Raw genomic sequence first — 15,754 nt, forward strand, 5'->3', positions numbered from 1 at the left:
CAACAATACAATACATTCCTTCACCCGCCGCCTTGGAGTTGGCCAGCAGGGCCATCACCCCAACATTACATTACTTGTTAAAAATATCATATGCAAATACACCCAAAAAAAAAAAAAAAAAAAAAACACAATACCAATAGGTCCAATACCAATATTCTTGATTGATTGATTGGTTGAGTTGTGGTGTTGCCTCAGATCAAATCGCACCTTCCATTTCACGTTAAATAGCCAAAACACCTTCTCTCTCCACCCTCCCTCCTCCTTCCCTCTCGCTAGCTATAAATATCACTTCTTGTACAAACAAATAACACTTCACCACACTCGCAATCTATCTTCATCCCCCTCCTCTATATATACATATATAGTAGGAGTAGTAATAGCGGTAGTAGCATTTACTCATGGGGGATAACAATGCGAAGCTCCCACCGGGATTTCGGTTCTATCCCACCGATGAAGAACTCGTCGCTCATTTCCTTCATCGCAAAGCTGCACTCTTACCTTGCCATCCGGACGTCATCCCGGATCTTGATCTTTATCCCTATGATCCGTGGGACTTGGACGGTATCCATCCTTTTTTTTTCTTTCTTTCTTTCTTTCTTTTTAAAATCCCTCTGTTTGCTGAAGTACATGGTAAAGAAGAAGAATTGAGCAAAATACTACATATAGGCTCGACCACCTTTTGTTTTTGGAGCATTCCTTTTTTTTTTTTTTCAATCTTGATATATGTATAGGTGATCGACGATATATATATATATACTGCATAGACGTGAATAACCAACATGAATAAACATAATAGAAATTAAAACCAGTGGATATATAATAGGATTCTACTTGCATTGATTTGATGGCAATTAAATGTACATATACACCAAGTTTGGTTTCGAGCATGCAGGAAAAGCAATGGCGGAAGGTAACAAATGGTACTTTTACAGCCGGAGAACGCAGAGCCGAATCACGGGTAACGGGTACTGGAAGGGGATGGGTGTGGATGAACCAATATTGTCGAGCACTTCAGGCCAAAAATTGGGCATGAAAAGGTGTTACGTGTTTTACGTGGGTGAACCTTCCGAGGGTGTTAAAACCAATTGGATTATGCAGGAATATAGACTCTCCGCCGAAAATGGTTCTTCCGGCAGCAGTAGATCATCCAAAAAAAGACACTCAAAAATAGTAAGCACCGTGTCAAATTGTTGTCTGTGTATTCGTTTTTCATCATTTGGAATTTAAACAATTTGGTTTGTTGGTTGGTTTGGCAGGATTATAGTAAATGGGTAGTGTGTCGAGTTTATGAGCGTAACTGCGATAATGACGATGACGATGGCACAGAACTTTCATGCCTGGACGAAGTTTTTCTGTCGCTGGATGATCTCGATGAAATTAGCTTGCCAAACTAGCTAGCTTAGCCAGCTGATCCAGCATGTAAGTTAGGACCTAGTTCTAGCTCAAGATACAGCAGGCCTAACACTCAGCATGATCATCTCCTCCTATCCATTATTATGTAGAAATATTTTCCTTCCTTCTTTTAATTCAGTACGTACTACGTACAATTAATCAATCTTGTAACCATAAAATTAGTTCAAGGGTGGCGAAATGCAATTGGAATTTATGCTTTTACTGATTTTGTTACTTGCGATTAGACATTAAAACAGTAAATGTTCATAGCTTGAATGCAATCACACGTCTGAGCTTTATCTTTTGAACACCAATCGATTGAGCTGACCTACACAAGTTTGTCAATTAAGACGGTCATTCCCATTTACGAGTATGTAACAGGTATTGTTGTGATCTCAGCGCCATTTTGAAGTGGTTGTACTTTTTATTTGATCTGATATACATTGATATCACTTTATTGCACGCATACATTTTATTCATGTACACCAATTCAGTATATGAATGCAATCACGTAATGTAAGCATATAGTACTAACATTTTGAAGAAAAAAATGCAACAACGTACCAGTTTTACCAGAAGCTCACCATATGTGTCCCAAACCCTCCATTTTAGGGGTGGATTGCGAACCAAATTGAGGTGACATGGAATATCTATTCAGCTCTTGCCAACAAATATATTGACACGCAGAAAAATGATCAAAAGGGAGACATGCAAAGCCAGCCACAAGCGTTGTACTAAAAGATAAAACGAATCAAAATGAAGAGAACGGATGGAATTATGCCCCACTCTTGCTTCAAATTTCTACACACTTGATGGTGTTTGTTTTGAATTTTTCATGCTCACAAGTCACAAGTACTATTGTTTATAGAGATTCTCACGTGAAGTATACTTTGAATTTGGAGAGAAAAGAGGGGGGGAGGGAGAGTTGAAGGAAGAAGGGAGGACATATATCATGTGGAGCCCTATAATCACTGCGTTCTGTGTCTGCAAGCCATTTGTTGGGGAGCATTTGAGCATTTCTTTTGGAATCCCCTTTCTTTCTTTCTTTTTTTTTCTCCCCTCCTAAGTAGCCTTTTTAGCTTTTCTCTTGCGTGATGGGTATTTGGTAGTTGTCTTGTGTAACAAAGCTAAGGAACCGAACCATTTTCTTGTAGGTGCCTGCTTAGACAAGCATCGAGTCATTTCTGATGTAAGCACCTCCACACGCTCGAGAATGCTCCACACGTGTTGCGTTGCAATCTTGAAATTCCAAGACACATTCTTCATATGTATGGTGATCCCATATCATATGTATGGAGAAAAGAGGAAGAAAATGAGAAAGTAATCTTCATTTGCAAACTGCAAAAAGTCCATCAAAGACACATTGAGCACAAGTTTTTGCGCTCTTTTCGCCTACTATCCCGAATTACCACGGACGTTAATTGTGGGATGGTATGACGGGAATTTGTACGAGAAAAGTGTAATTGCCATCTAATTTGGCCAACCATTAGTGGGGAGCTAATTATGTTGCAGTGATGAAGGTAGGACAATGAATCAAACTTTTGTTCCCAAAGCCGCCTTCTTCGTGTTTTTTACTCCCTTTTTTTGGGCAAATTACAGTTTATCCCCTTATGGTTTAATTTTTTTTTGTACATAACACTCATATGATTTCAAAATCTATACATAACCTTCTCATAGTTTGAATTAAAGTTTTAAAGTAACGAAAATGATCATTTGTACTGAAACCTTTAAAAATATTAAAATTACCCTTGTTTAAAAGTTAAAATGACTGAAATGACCAAAATATATAAATATAATATATATGACGCACTAACTCTGTATGATTTTAATTTCTATCATATAACCCCTTTATGGTTTAATATTTTATCATATAACCCCCTTATACTTTTCAAAATATACACATAATCTCCCTGTGATTAATAAATAAATTTTAACTTTACATAGGGTTCTTTTTGACATTTTAGGTGACTCCATTATGAATTGTAAATTTCATTACCTTGACACATTAATCCAAACTAAGAGGGGGTTATGTATAGTTTTTCAAATAATAGGGGAATTATGTACAAAAATGCTAAATTATAGGAGGTAAAATGTAATTTGTCCCTTTTTTTTTTGGGGGGGGGGGGGGGGGGGGGGGGTTCACGATCAGGCAATAAATTAGTTGACCTCGGAGCATTGTGGTATGACAAAGTTTAAGTTTTTATTCTTTACTTGTCAAGGAGATTAACCCTTTTTTACCTTTATGACATACTTTTAACAAGTGCTCGAAAGCCTAACCAAGTCAAACTACTTTAACAGACATCACTATGATTACTATAATATATGAGAGACAACTTATGACAACAACTTCTAGTCACATTCTTTAGAATAAGGACCGACCAAACCTGTAGTTTTGAGGGTAGTGCAAAAAGATTTTACCAAAAAAAAGAGAAAAAAAAAAATCTTAGCTCTAATCTTCAAGCAAACCAAACAAGTTTATACGGGGTCAGAGTATCAGACAATGGCAAATAAGGCAATCATCATGTTGTTGCAATTTCAAGACTCTCGGACTCTGTTGTTGTTTTGAATGTGTTCTTTTTATTTAGTTAGTAAGAAACAGAATCATCTTTGCAATAGAATTAACTCATATGCTTCAGGCATAATTCAAGATGAAGAACTTTTGATTCCTCAATGTCCAAGTATAACTCAATCGAGCCTTTACACATAATTGTATAGTTTTGATAATCTATAAGAATTACTTATCGTTTCAACCCAAAAAAAAAAAAGAAAAAAGAATCTGTGTGTAGTTGGATTGCCTGTTATTTCAACCTAGTAATTGAAAGATTTCGACGCAGAGTGAAGTTTCAAAAGAATGAGTTGTTCGGTATCTCGCCCCCAATCACATCCTTTGTCGAAAAAAGGGGAGAAATGAAAGTGTTATTGATATTTCTTTTCTGTTAAGTAAGTTGCTTGGTGGATTTTATATGGCATAGGAAACAACTTATGCACCCTGTTGCTCGGGTTGCAAGTCAATTGAGTAGAACACATGTAACCATAAAAATAAGCATGAAGTAGTTGCACAGCTACCAAGACAAGACACTGATGCTTTTGTATCAACCTAGGTATGCAAATTATAAAAGCCGTAACTCTAACTTCGGTAAGAAAAGATCAAGAGGTATGCAAATTATAAATTAACTTCTTCAGCTGAGCTGAATAATTTACTATTTCATCACAAAAATGCCTGAAATGCCTATTGCACTCTGTTTCATGCAACATAATAATCTCATTAGATGAGAAATAACTATTTATGTACTCCGTTTGATAATAATAATAACTATTTCGTTGCTTAATTAGCTCGTAAGCACCGAGCATGTCGTCAATCATCGAGAACTTGCACCGAGCACATGCACGAGAGAGAGAGAGAGAGAGAGAGAGAGAGAGAGGATTCTGTCGCTCACTGGGCATGTGTGTGTGAAAGAAAGAGCCATACAAACTTTGAACTACAGTTTTAATTGTTAGCAAAGGCAACTCACATCATATGTAATGTTTTCGTGGTTTTGCTTTGAGACTTTGCTTGTAATGGAATGGCCAAATCAAATTGAAAGCCATTATGATTGCACAAGACATGCTTCTCATGGGCCAATCTCAACTTGTTTATAAAGTTTATTAGCTTCCATTGACAAAGACCCCCCAAAACAAAAGATCGAATTGCATATACACTATGAAAACATCGCATTGCCTCTACCCTCCTTCAATAGAAAACTCTTTTCCAGTTGCTTATCTAGGAATGATGTTATATTATATTGGCAAAGAAGAGAGCAACAAAAAATCATGGCTGGGCCAATATACATTAATGTGGCTTTTCAGCCAAGCTAATTATATTAATCCAGATATCCACATCAAAGGTCAGAGGAAAAGCTCAAAAACCGAGTCAACACTACTTCTTGGATCAAAAAGTTCAACACAATAGACCAAGATGGAGCACAACATCCCATCTGAGACAACTTCTGCCAAGTGGAGAGACCACTTGTAGTGCAAATTGACAAAGCTCAGGCAAATAGCTGGGCCCTTGCCCAATATTAAATTCAGTAACACTTCTCCCTGATTTACGCTATTCTACTGCATTACATTCCTAAGCAGGCTGTAAATCTGCGTCCCAAAAAGTTTGACTGAAACAAAATATACTACCATTGCACTATCCAATTCTGTTGAGAAGTTTCTGATCACACTCTGACATTCGCAAATCCCACTACAACCTGATAGACTCGAGCCAAATCTGCACGGTACCACACGGATCTGAATCCTAACAATGATGTCAGTTCTATATCCCAAAGTTAATACGCTCATTAAGTTTCTCACTTGGACCTGTATCAAAACTTCTTAGGATGGCATTTTGATATCCCATGGAGGGCTGTGCTATTTCAATTTAGGCTAATCAACATACCCGATATACCATAACATCCTCCAATAAGTATCAGATACTTCATTTAGGAAGCAGGTGATCAACTGCCCAGTAATAACTCCCTACTACTACAAATGATGCAACCCCGCTACGAGCCATCCGCAACCAAACACCACGAAATAGTATATTCCTGTCTGCAGGATGAATCCCTGTGAACCTCTCAAATCTCTTCCCTGGCCTAGGCCATTTTAGAAGCTTCCTCTCCATGGACACGTACTGCATCAAAGCAACTCAAAGAATAATAAATTGAACTTTATCCATAATTCCCCTCCAAAGAAACCAATAAATAAGGTGGCATAATATTTGAAAAGAAAAAAAAAAGATTGTGTCAACATAATAACTTTCTGGAGGAAGCAGTAACCAATTACACTGAAGAGAGAACTTCAGATGAATCCCAAAGAGCCTATGAGATTAAACTAATCTGCACACATATACGAAAATGCTACTGTTTATTGCTAGCAAGAAACTGACCTTGGGAAGCACTGTACACTCTGACCGACTTTTTGCAGTGTCGAAAGGATGAGACGCAGCTGCAGCAATTGAACCAGAAAATCCAGCAGCAAGACTGACAGCTAAAGGAGACAAAGGACCAATTTCATCATCAGACCTGAAGAGAAAAAAAAAATGTTGTCAGGAAAAAAGGGTAACTTAAAGAAAAATTTGAGTTCGAGGTAATCAGAATCAGAATTTCGATTCTTACTAACGAAGCAACATAGAGTACTTAATGCATGCAGACACGGACACCTTTGCTGTGATGTTGATTTATATTGAATATTGTGCAACTTCTGCAGGCTAGTTTTGAAGTATTTGACAAGTATGTAAAAATTTATTACTACATAGACAGAGTGACAAAAGGAGGAGCTAGATTTACATGATCTTGACAATTTACAAGTACCTCTAGACTTCAAAGTTTCAACACGAGTAGCAGTGGAAAAAGAAACAAGGAAAGGTGACTAAATACTGAATATTAAAGTAGAAGGACAGATCAAACAATAAGATGCTTCATTTGCACACTCAAAAAATATCATAAGAATCTAAGGCATGTTTGTGTGGTAAACAGTTCATGCATGTTTGTATTGTAAACAGTTCATTCTAATGAAAATAAAGACTCACAGCTAGAATCTCTTGACCCATAAATCTAATTTGCCCTTGGCCTAAATTCAGCAGTCAACAATTAAGAGTACATTGGCATCATGTGATTTCACAAACAATACCCACAGCAATGCAGTATTACCTCTACCATGAAGAAAACAATGCAATGATTATCACATCTTCTACGATTAAGAATTGTATGTATTCCAAGTCAGAAATGTAAGAAATTGATTAACAAGGCTCACAAAAGTTGCAACTGAACCACCTACACATGCATATGTAATGTTTTAAGTGGACTTAGATTCACTTCGAGCCAGGGAGGAGTACACATATGAGATCTTAAATTTAGATGGTAATTCAAGATTTGTCCAGCCAATTTTAGGCAAACAACAACTCAAGTTAAAAGTGCAGTATATATTTTTTTTAAAAAAAACTATTAAAGAGGAAGGACTTTCACTAAGCATAAAAACCTTGGTGGGGGTGTCATCCCAACTGCTTTCCATTCAAGCATTGCTCTGTGCAGAAACTGCCAGCTAGAAAAAAAAATTCCACCAAATGTAGAATCTCTAGCTATTCCAGATCTCCAGCCTCTCCAAAAAGCACCTGTTCCCTCGAAAGAAAATATTTGTAATGGCCTTCTGACCTCAATGACTGATGGTGCTCTTCCAGAACCCGTCATCATCCAGGGATACTCTTTCAGGCCATCAATCATATTGGCATATTTGGTTGTCAAAGTTGATAGAAGACCAACAGAATTGTTCATTGCCCTTATGTCTGGAGAATAACCACTTAGTAATCTAGCAATCAAGGGTGAAACAGCACCATTCTGAACAACTGGCGTGGAGTGTGATATGCGAGAAGCTGAAGTCACCTGGGCACGAAGCTTAATAATTTCAAATGGAGAGCTCACAAATGATTCCACAGCACCCGCAGCAACTCCAGCCATTAGTGCCTCAGAGACATGTACAAAATTGTCTACTCTACCATCTGACAAAGAAAGCACCAGAAAAGGTTAGTAGTGGATGCGGAACAAAAACTGGTCAACTTTCAACAACATGATGTCTAAACATGCCAAACTTTTAGAAACATTGGAGATACATGCAAGTGCACAAACAAACAGACGTAAACAGTTCTGGTTGCTGAAGCATTTCTGCTATCGTGAACGCGACATTTAAGGTAATACAGTAAATATTAGATATTCAGTATCGAGTTTTTGTAAACAGAAAGGGATGATTCGTTAAAGTGTTAAAGGGCCTTTGAGGCCAAAGAATCTTTGCTAACTCATTGACTGGTGGCATATGAAGCTACCAGTTGTTTTTAGCTTACCATACAATAAATCCATCTTGGATACTTTACTTCAGACACTTATAATAAGAAGAAATGAAGCAGATACTTTGTTCTTCTTCCTTTTTTTTTCCTTCTCCTGTTTGATTAAGTACTAAAGTTTATCTACCTCTCTATCGATGATAACACTTTTTATAAACTGACTGTAATTTATTGTGGATTCTAGGGGAAAAGTAGATTAGGCTTTTCTTCTCCTTCTCTCTAGTAATTTTGTCAATTATTAGCCAGGAATAGATGTGAACATACTTTATCTATATTCTCTTGACAAATTTAAACAGGTAGAGTATTGTTCTGTAAGAAGAAAAAACAAACACTTCAGATATTTTAAACATTATTTCGCACAAAGATGATCCTGGCCACCAGATTAACTCCACCCATATTTCTGGAATATGCTTATCCTATGAATTATAATTCAGAAACAAATAGTGGGGCTAGCAATAAGGGAACAGTTTCTAACTTGTAATATTCTGTTTGAAAGGAAAGTAATTTGCATGACATAATAATACTTCCTTAAATAGATGAATTCCATATACACCAGTGGCCAGGGGAGGACTTTTAGAGTCTTCCCACTGTTAGGTTCAGAATTCAAATCCTAGGCCTGGCAGGTAGGGCAGGAAGGTGTGGGGTGGGGTGGGAGGGTGAAAAAAAAAGAAAGCAATTCCATAGACAAACAATACAACTTTTGCGACGTTAAATGACAACAAAAATATGATACCTTTGTAGAATGCTGTCAATAGTTCATATGTACCAAATCGAGCTCCAACACTTGGTATCCTCCCTAGCATCAACCACCCAAGACCTCTGTACAGACCTACATGTTAAGAAAAGAGCAAACAGTTAAAAACATTGGAAGATAGGTTGTAGATATATAAAACAGATAGAGTTGGAGAACACTCTCAACAATGAAACACAAACAAGAAGAGAAAGGTGAAGCACAAAGATGATGAAAGTAACAAGACTAAAAAAATGAGAATCTAATTAAGGTGTTTATTTACTCCATTTCTGCATCTATTTCCAAGCTGAAACGTCAAAATTATCGTTTCTGCACCACATATTTATAATAAGCAGAAAACTCTTTTTCATCACCCTATGAGTGGTAAAGTTGAAATATATTTGCATGAGCATAAGAGGGAGAACAATAAATTCATGCCTAATATAATCTCGTGAACTTCTTAAATACTGACCATTAAGAATTCTAAGCCTTCCCTTAATCTGCATTAGAGATGTTATTCCCAAAGTTTTGTTATAGAAACTAAACAGGCAAAATTTATAAGCTCGAATTAAAGCAAGACATATCATTTTTGCTTACCGAAAGACGGGCAGAATTGAAGTTACCTGAAATCCCTGAGAATGCTTGAACTCTCTGAACAACCTGAGCTGGTCTTAATTGTTTACTTGGAACTGATCCAACCTGTGTAGTCACTCAACCCAAAAAGAGCGCATGAATATTGGAAACTGATACTTTTCAGGCAACCTTACTTTTCACATAATGATACTACTTAATTATAGTTTATAAGATATCTAAGTGATTACAAAATATACATTCTTGAACGCTATTTATTTCCATCAAAACAAAAGGAGAATCTATCACTTCTTTTGTAGTAGTTGAAATAACCTAAAACTGATTCACAAGAAACAGGCAATTACACGTACAATTAAATGTATTGTTTACTGAAACAGCAAATTTAAAAACTTTGTCATCAAACTTGGAACCTGTATAAGGGCTTTAAGGGTATCAAGCGGGTAAGTGAGAACAGTTCCCAGTGCCACAGACCCAGCGGCTGCAACAGCATGGGTGGCAAACAAGTTATTCTTCAACAGCTCATCCATCTGCCAGAGTCAGTGAAAGACGAAACAGACAAGATAGTAATGTCAGTAAGTCATACTGGTTACCGGGTCGCCCGGGATTGTAGCAACTTATCCAATCCTTCGGGTAGAACACCGGTGAGGTATTATGTCAAACACATGCTGTGCACCGTGCTACATAGTACATACCTTAAAAATGCAACGGAAAGAAAATAGATTTCGCCGTCCAATACAGACTTCAGAGTAACTCAACTCACCGTCGTCGGCGATGGACTAATGGGTTTGTACTGCGGTGAATATGTTTCATTGTGGAAGCTCAGAGCTAGCTTTTCTTAGCGCCCCCTTCTTCTTAGGCGTGGGTTTAAGAAGTGGAAAACGCTATCAGCAAATCAGCACAAGCTTCAAAAGGCCTCTGTTGCTCGGTTTGTTAATTGGTTGAACCGGGAGCTCATAAAGTCCTGGATATCCATAACCATAATACTAATCAAAATCAAAATCAAAAGCAAAAGAATACAGAATATGCATTTGAAAAAAAAAAAAAGGAACTGAAGGTTCGATACTCCTGATTCCAGATGCCTAAACTCTCGAATTTGGCTAGATGTTTGGTTTGAGAGCTCGTGTGCTGACCATGGATTAATGCAATATACTCACTTTTGGCGGTTAATTTTGCGATTTTTACCACTAAATTAAATAGAAATCTTGCAGTAAAAAGAAGCACGCATTGATTTGATTTGAAAAGTTCAAAACAAAAGGTCGAAGTTTGAGTAGAAAACTCGAACCCAAATTCGAACCGGGGTTGAGAGAGTCTGAGTTATTTATGCCTCTTGTGATTCCACCGTATTCTTTGATAACCGTAAAGGTTCTAAGATACTAGTACTACAAGCCTATATATAGAAATGCGGCATTCGATTATCCAACTTTTGGTTTTGCATTTGGTAATCCACATGCAGTAATGCTAATAATCGCAAGGCAATTTGCAACAACATATCTTTTTTTTTTGGTCAAAAACATATCTCAGTTGTAAAGTTATGGACTATATAGTTGTTGAAGAAGCAATAATATATTTGTTTCTGTACAGCAAGGTTGCTCCTCTTTGGCTGGTTCTCGATGTCTTGCGCTCTTCTGTCAGGCTTACTGCACTTTGATTCTTGCCACTTCCAAAGCTCATGTGGAACATCTGCAGTTCACGGGACACTAATCTTATATGCAATTTCAAGAATGGCCAACACCGAGGACAAAATCTTCTCATTTCTTGCTCTTACCGCTGCAGGCACTGCCATAGGAACCAGACGAAGATGCCTTGATACGAAATTTCATTTCCTTCCTTTTTATATGAACCATAATGGATTTGGTCACAGTATTCAGCTGAAGATGGAATGTAGATTTTTTTTCTTTGTCCTGGTAGCACACACCCATTTCCTTGGGGTTTCAAGGTCATCTCCTGCGACAGTAGGTATATGCCAACTACCGTTTTCTGACTCCTGCCATCACAATACACATTTTTCAAGACCCATGACATTATGGTATTTGAACATGAGAAGATAGCAGGAGTCAGAGGTCTAGCAGAATAAAGATAGTTGCATATCAAGTCACCTGAATAACTATCGAATAAGGTGGAGGCATATGAAGGGTAAGTCCAGGTCTTGCGGGAGTTAATCTCACCTGCCAATTAACAACATCAAAGACAACAATGAGGAACTGTTATCTGCTACTGATGAACAAATTTGTCCGCACATGATACTAACTAAACCAATAGAATCAGGATTTTTTTTCGTTTTTGCCACCAAAGGAAACATCAACATGAGACACAAAGTAAATAAATAGCTTTCCAAAGATTGAAATTCAGCTATGGCTTTGGAAGATGAACATAATAAGCTACATGAAGATCAAAACCTTTCAACCTAAGTATAGATCTTGTAACTCCACGACTTATCTTTTTTTTACTTCTTTACTTCCACCAATGTAACTCCCCGCGTGGACTGTGGCTTTTATTTTTCATACGTCAAATTTGGATTTCCCGGGCTTCGAACTTCAACAGACTAATACCAACAAAATCCCCCCCCCCCCCCCAAAAAAAAAGAGTTTCTGATGGAAAAGTACAAGTACATTGTTCTCCCATGAGCAAGATATATAGCACATAAATTCCATACAAGCTGTCAATTAGTTCAGTGGAAAGTCTCAATATATCATGTTTGCCTTGAAAGTGCAGAATTGTCCATGTCACAAGTATGGTCGTCTATTTTATCCAGCTGAAAGTCTCACCAAAGAAGAATGACTAACTTTTCTGTAAGATTTTTCCAAAACTCAAATTTCAAAGATGAAAGAACACATTCAAATTGCACAATAATAAAAATACCCAGGACATTGCACTTGGCAACCAATCAAGATCTATCCATTTACTTCCTCCCTTTGTTCAAACCCACCAAAAAAAAAAAAAGACTCCGTCAACTTTGTCTAAGGTAAGAGAAGTACAACCAAGTAAGGACAGCCATATGCAATAGGTAATGATTGATAGTAGAAACTATTGAGTATCAGTTTTCTCTTTTCTTGTCTGTTAACAGTTTATCTAAAGGTTATCTGTCATTCCAAGTTAATAGGAAAAAGGTAAAACCTGATGCTTCTCTTTCCATCGTGGGAAAAAGCTAGTCCCTAGTAGTTGGAATAAATGGTCCCTCATCTCATCGTTTGTCACCAACAAACATTTACAACTAACAGCAGCATATAACCAATACCTGGAAAATATGAGATGCAAAACACGATTAAGAACCATCAGCTTTTCATCAAGAATTGGCAACGTGAGGAATTCATCACCAAATAATTTTCTGACTGAATGATAATTATAGTCTCAACAAACACCTTGAACTCGTAACTGATTGACTCATATGGGACATAGTACATGCAGCAGAAATCCTACAAAACAAGTTTTTGACAAAGGAATTCTGCATATTGGAGCCAAAATTCAGCATACTAATGAAGTTTGACTGACTTGGACTTGATATGAAGTAATAAAACCAAAATTATCTCAACCTCTGAGCAACAAGTGGTAGTATCAGAACTTATATTGTATCTCAGATAACAACCCTTGTGTTGAAGATCATTAGCCGCTTATCATCACTGGCTGATGACGAAAGTAATAACTGAACCTAAGTATCATGATAGGGTTTTTTACAACTTCAATTATTCCATTGGTTATGAGTGCTTCAGGAAAACATAAGCTTTGCAACAACTGCAGTTGATTATCATCTGAGTGATCTTGGACACGTGTCAAATGAAAACAAAAGTACTAGCTGTCTTATTCAAGTTGGAACTCAGCGGATGCATCTGCTTCTCAGCTCTTCAAGACAATTCAAGTAAGATCAGCAAAGCAAATCAGAACCCTCTAAAAGGAATTTGCATTATAGAAAACTCTAGAATATGCAGCTCAAGATTAAACACTGAAGCAAGCAGAACAAAGAATAGTAATCAAAACTAAAACTTAAATTCCTGTGTAGACGGAATTGGTGTTAGAAATGTATAAGACATGAGGCAAAAGAAATGAATATTACCAATCGTCGTTTGAACCAGGAGGAGTAGCATAAAGTGCACCGGCATTTCTCCAACTCTCCAACAATTTCTTGTTATTAGGGTACTGAGCAGGACCACCAAACACGCGGCTTCTGTGCAAAATAACAAGTGGCAATCTATTTGACTTGCTCATTTGGTGTAACTGATTCACAACATGTTTCAGCTGTACCAAGAAAGAATTTGAAAAAGGCCAAAGGTCGTTGAAACACAATCTCAATGTATAAAGATGTTCAACAGATTTAATGTTTCCACTTGTGCTTTTTATGACAAATTCAAGAGATGAAGTTCCCATAAACTTAACTCCCCTTAACTCCCCTAAACTCCGGTTTAACTACTCTGTTACTGCTCTCCAACAACTAACACAGGAATGAAAAAAAAGATCTTTCATTACCTGCTGGAAACTGAAATGTTTTTGATTAATGAGGCCAAGATTTGCCCCGTCTATCACTGCATCAAAAGGTCCATGCTTTGCGAGCCATTCCTATGAGGGTGCATCTTCCATATTAGTATGACAAATACTATCGATATAAGTGACTGAAGCATATAAAAGCATATAGCAGCTATCTGGATCAACTAACCGTATAGGGGCAAAATACAGAAAAAGCAGCAAACACAAATATCATTCCACTGAAGCACCTATAGATTCAATAAAGTAACATCATACCTGAAATTTCACAAAATCCGCCCTTACTTCTCTCTCACAAGCCAGTTTAGCCACTGAATTAGCAAAATTCTCCGTCTCTTTAGGATCAATATCAATGCAAACAAGCTTCTCTCCACATGAATGACATACTCCGTTCTCCTGCATTTCAGTCCTAACCACACTCCATTTCCCTTTCCCCAGCCACCCTTGCCCGTGCCAGCCACCTCCTCCTTTCACCATCCCCTCCTTCACCTTTTCCACATCCCAATTCTTCAATCCAGCATCAGCAGCAGTCTCTGACTTAAACCAATCCTCCATAGCACCTGCAGTCTCCTCTGATACCTGTCTTACTGTAGACCTCATCCTATGCATAAATTCATAAGTTTTCTCGACTAAATTTTCCTCGGAACTAAGCCTCAATAGGGTCAAAAGCTCCTCCTCCTCGGCTAAAACACCATTCTCAACCATATGAGCATCAACCTCAAAAGCCTTATCCGCCATTGATTTCTTACAAAACCCAAACAATGCAGGTCCATAAGACCTCAATTTCGGAACAATCCCGTAACTCTCCATTTTCTTAACCAAATCAAAAGCCATTTCTGGGTCTTCCTTAGCAGCTGCTAATCTTGCAGCGCTAGTAAAAGTTGCCTCATTTGGGACAACATTATCCAACCCCATTTGCTTAAAAATTTGAAAGCCCTTTTCTAAACTAATATCGTCGCTGCTATTACTTCTAGCAGAGCACAAATAAAGCAAAACATTATAATGGTGAACGCTGAGGGGAACATTATCGGCCCTTGCCTCATCGTAAATGCGAAGGGCCTCGCCTAAATCACCGCGCTTAGAGCACTGATCGAGTTTGAAACGCAGCAGGATTTCTGGGGATTCGCTGCGGGCTTTCTTCCTGGACTTATGGGGTACTGCTGAAGAAGAGGAGGAGGGGCCTTGGAGGATGGCTGATGTGGTGCATAAATTGGTAGTCTTTGTCATGGAAAAGGTATTCTGGGGTTGGAACTTAGGATGGATCATTATGGGTTTCAGGGATTTGAAACAGTTGGGACCTGTGTAGGAAGAAAGGGCTGAAGGGGTTTTGCAGAAAAGATGGAAGAGAGGAGAGGTTTTAATCAGAGCCATGCGATGCGTCATCCCTGGGAAAGTGGGGAGACTTGTAGCTCATTCTCACTATTGCGCAAGGTATATAAAGGTTACACCTTTTCTTTTTTAACAAGACAAAAAATAGATTACTTTCACTATGCATTTGAGGTGTCCTCAAATGCGTCAAGTTCCACGTATCGTCCCCATAACGTTTAACTTAAATTACAGTGGAAATTTAAGCGGTAAGTTTCGTAACATGTTATGTAATTTGTAGATGACAAGGTGCTATAGCAAGCCAGAATATACCGATTGGCTCTGTCAGATGAAAGGTTGGAGGTTATGGATTTTATTACGAGTCCAATTGAAGGCGTTGCTTT

At 37.8% G+C, this 15,754-nt stretch overlaps 3 protein-coding genes across 7 annotated transcripts; 1 reads left to right on the forward strand and 2 right to left on the reverse strand.

Moving 5' to 3' along the window:
• Positions 1-127: 127 nt before the first annotated feature.
• LOC113731714 (NAC domain-containing protein 104-like) lies at positions 128-1,614 on the forward strand. Its single transcript, XM_027257112.2, has 3 exons — positions 128-561; positions 893-1,170; positions 1,257-1,614. The coding sequence occupies exons 1-3, from the start codon at positions 399-401 to the stop codon at positions 1,392-1,394; spliced, it is 579 nt and encodes a 192-aa protein (XP_027112913.2). The 5' UTR covers positions 128-398; the 3' UTR covers positions 1,395-1,614.
• Positions 1,615-5,217: 3,603 nt separating this feature from the next.
• On the reverse strand, positions 5,218-10,985 carry LOC113731717 (uncharacterized). 2 transcript variants are annotated; one of them, XM_027257115.2, is made up of 8 exons: positions 10,855-10,985; positions 10,265-10,533; positions 9,983-10,099; positions 9,605-9,680; positions 8,985-9,080; positions 7,396-7,912; positions 6,305-6,440; positions 5,218-6,049 (listed from the first exon to the last, which is right to left on the reverse strand). In XM_027257115.2, exons 3-8 carry the CDS (start codon positions 10,097-10,099, stop codon positions 5,855-5,857), a joined length of 1,137 nt encoding a protein of 378 aa, XP_027112916.1. In that variant the 5' UTR covers positions 10,265-10,533; positions 10,855-10,985; the 3' UTR covers positions 5,218-5,854. The 2 variants fall into 2 exon arrangements, with proteins under 2 accessions (XP_027112916.1, XP_027112919.1); XM_027257118.2 differs by lacking the exon at positions 10,855-10,985 and having other exon boundaries at positions 10,333-10,603.
• Positions 10,986-11,167: 182 nt separating this feature from the next.
• Positions 11,168-15,473, reverse strand: LOC113731716 (proteinaceous RNase P 1, chloroplastic/mitochondrial-like). Of its 4 annotated transcripts, XR_011840376.1 has the most exons (7): positions 14,304-15,471; positions 14,031-14,120; positions 13,621-13,802; positions 12,687-12,807; positions 11,669-11,737; positions 11,338-11,556; positions 11,168-11,252 (listed from the first exon to the last, which is right to left on the reverse strand). XR_011840376.1 is itself a non-coding variant. In XM_072079684.1 (6 exons), the coding sequence occupies exons 1-6, from the start codon at positions 15,426-15,428 to the stop codon at positions 11,437-11,439; spliced, it is 1,707 nt and encodes a 568-aa protein (XP_071935785.1). In that variant the 5' UTR covers positions 15,429-15,471; the 3' UTR covers positions 11,168-11,436. The 4 variants fall into 4 exon arrangements, 3 of the variants coding, with proteins under 3 accessions (XP_071935785.1, XP_071935786.1, XP_071935787.1); XM_072079684.1 differs by having other exon boundaries at positions 11,168-11,556; XM_072079685.1 differs by lacking the exons at positions 11,168-11,252; positions 11,338-11,556; positions 12,687-12,807 and having other exon boundaries at positions 14,304-15,473.
• Positions 15,474-15,754: the final 281 nt, after the last annotated feature.

Source organism: Coffea arabica, chromosome 2e (assembly GCF_036785885.1).
Source record: "Coffea arabica cultivar ET-39 chromosome 2e, Coffea Arabica ET-39 HiFi, whole genome shotgun sequence".
Taxonomy (NCBI): domain Eukaryota; kingdom Viridiplantae; phylum Streptophyta; class Magnoliopsida; order Gentianales; family Rubiaceae; genus Coffea; species Coffea arabica.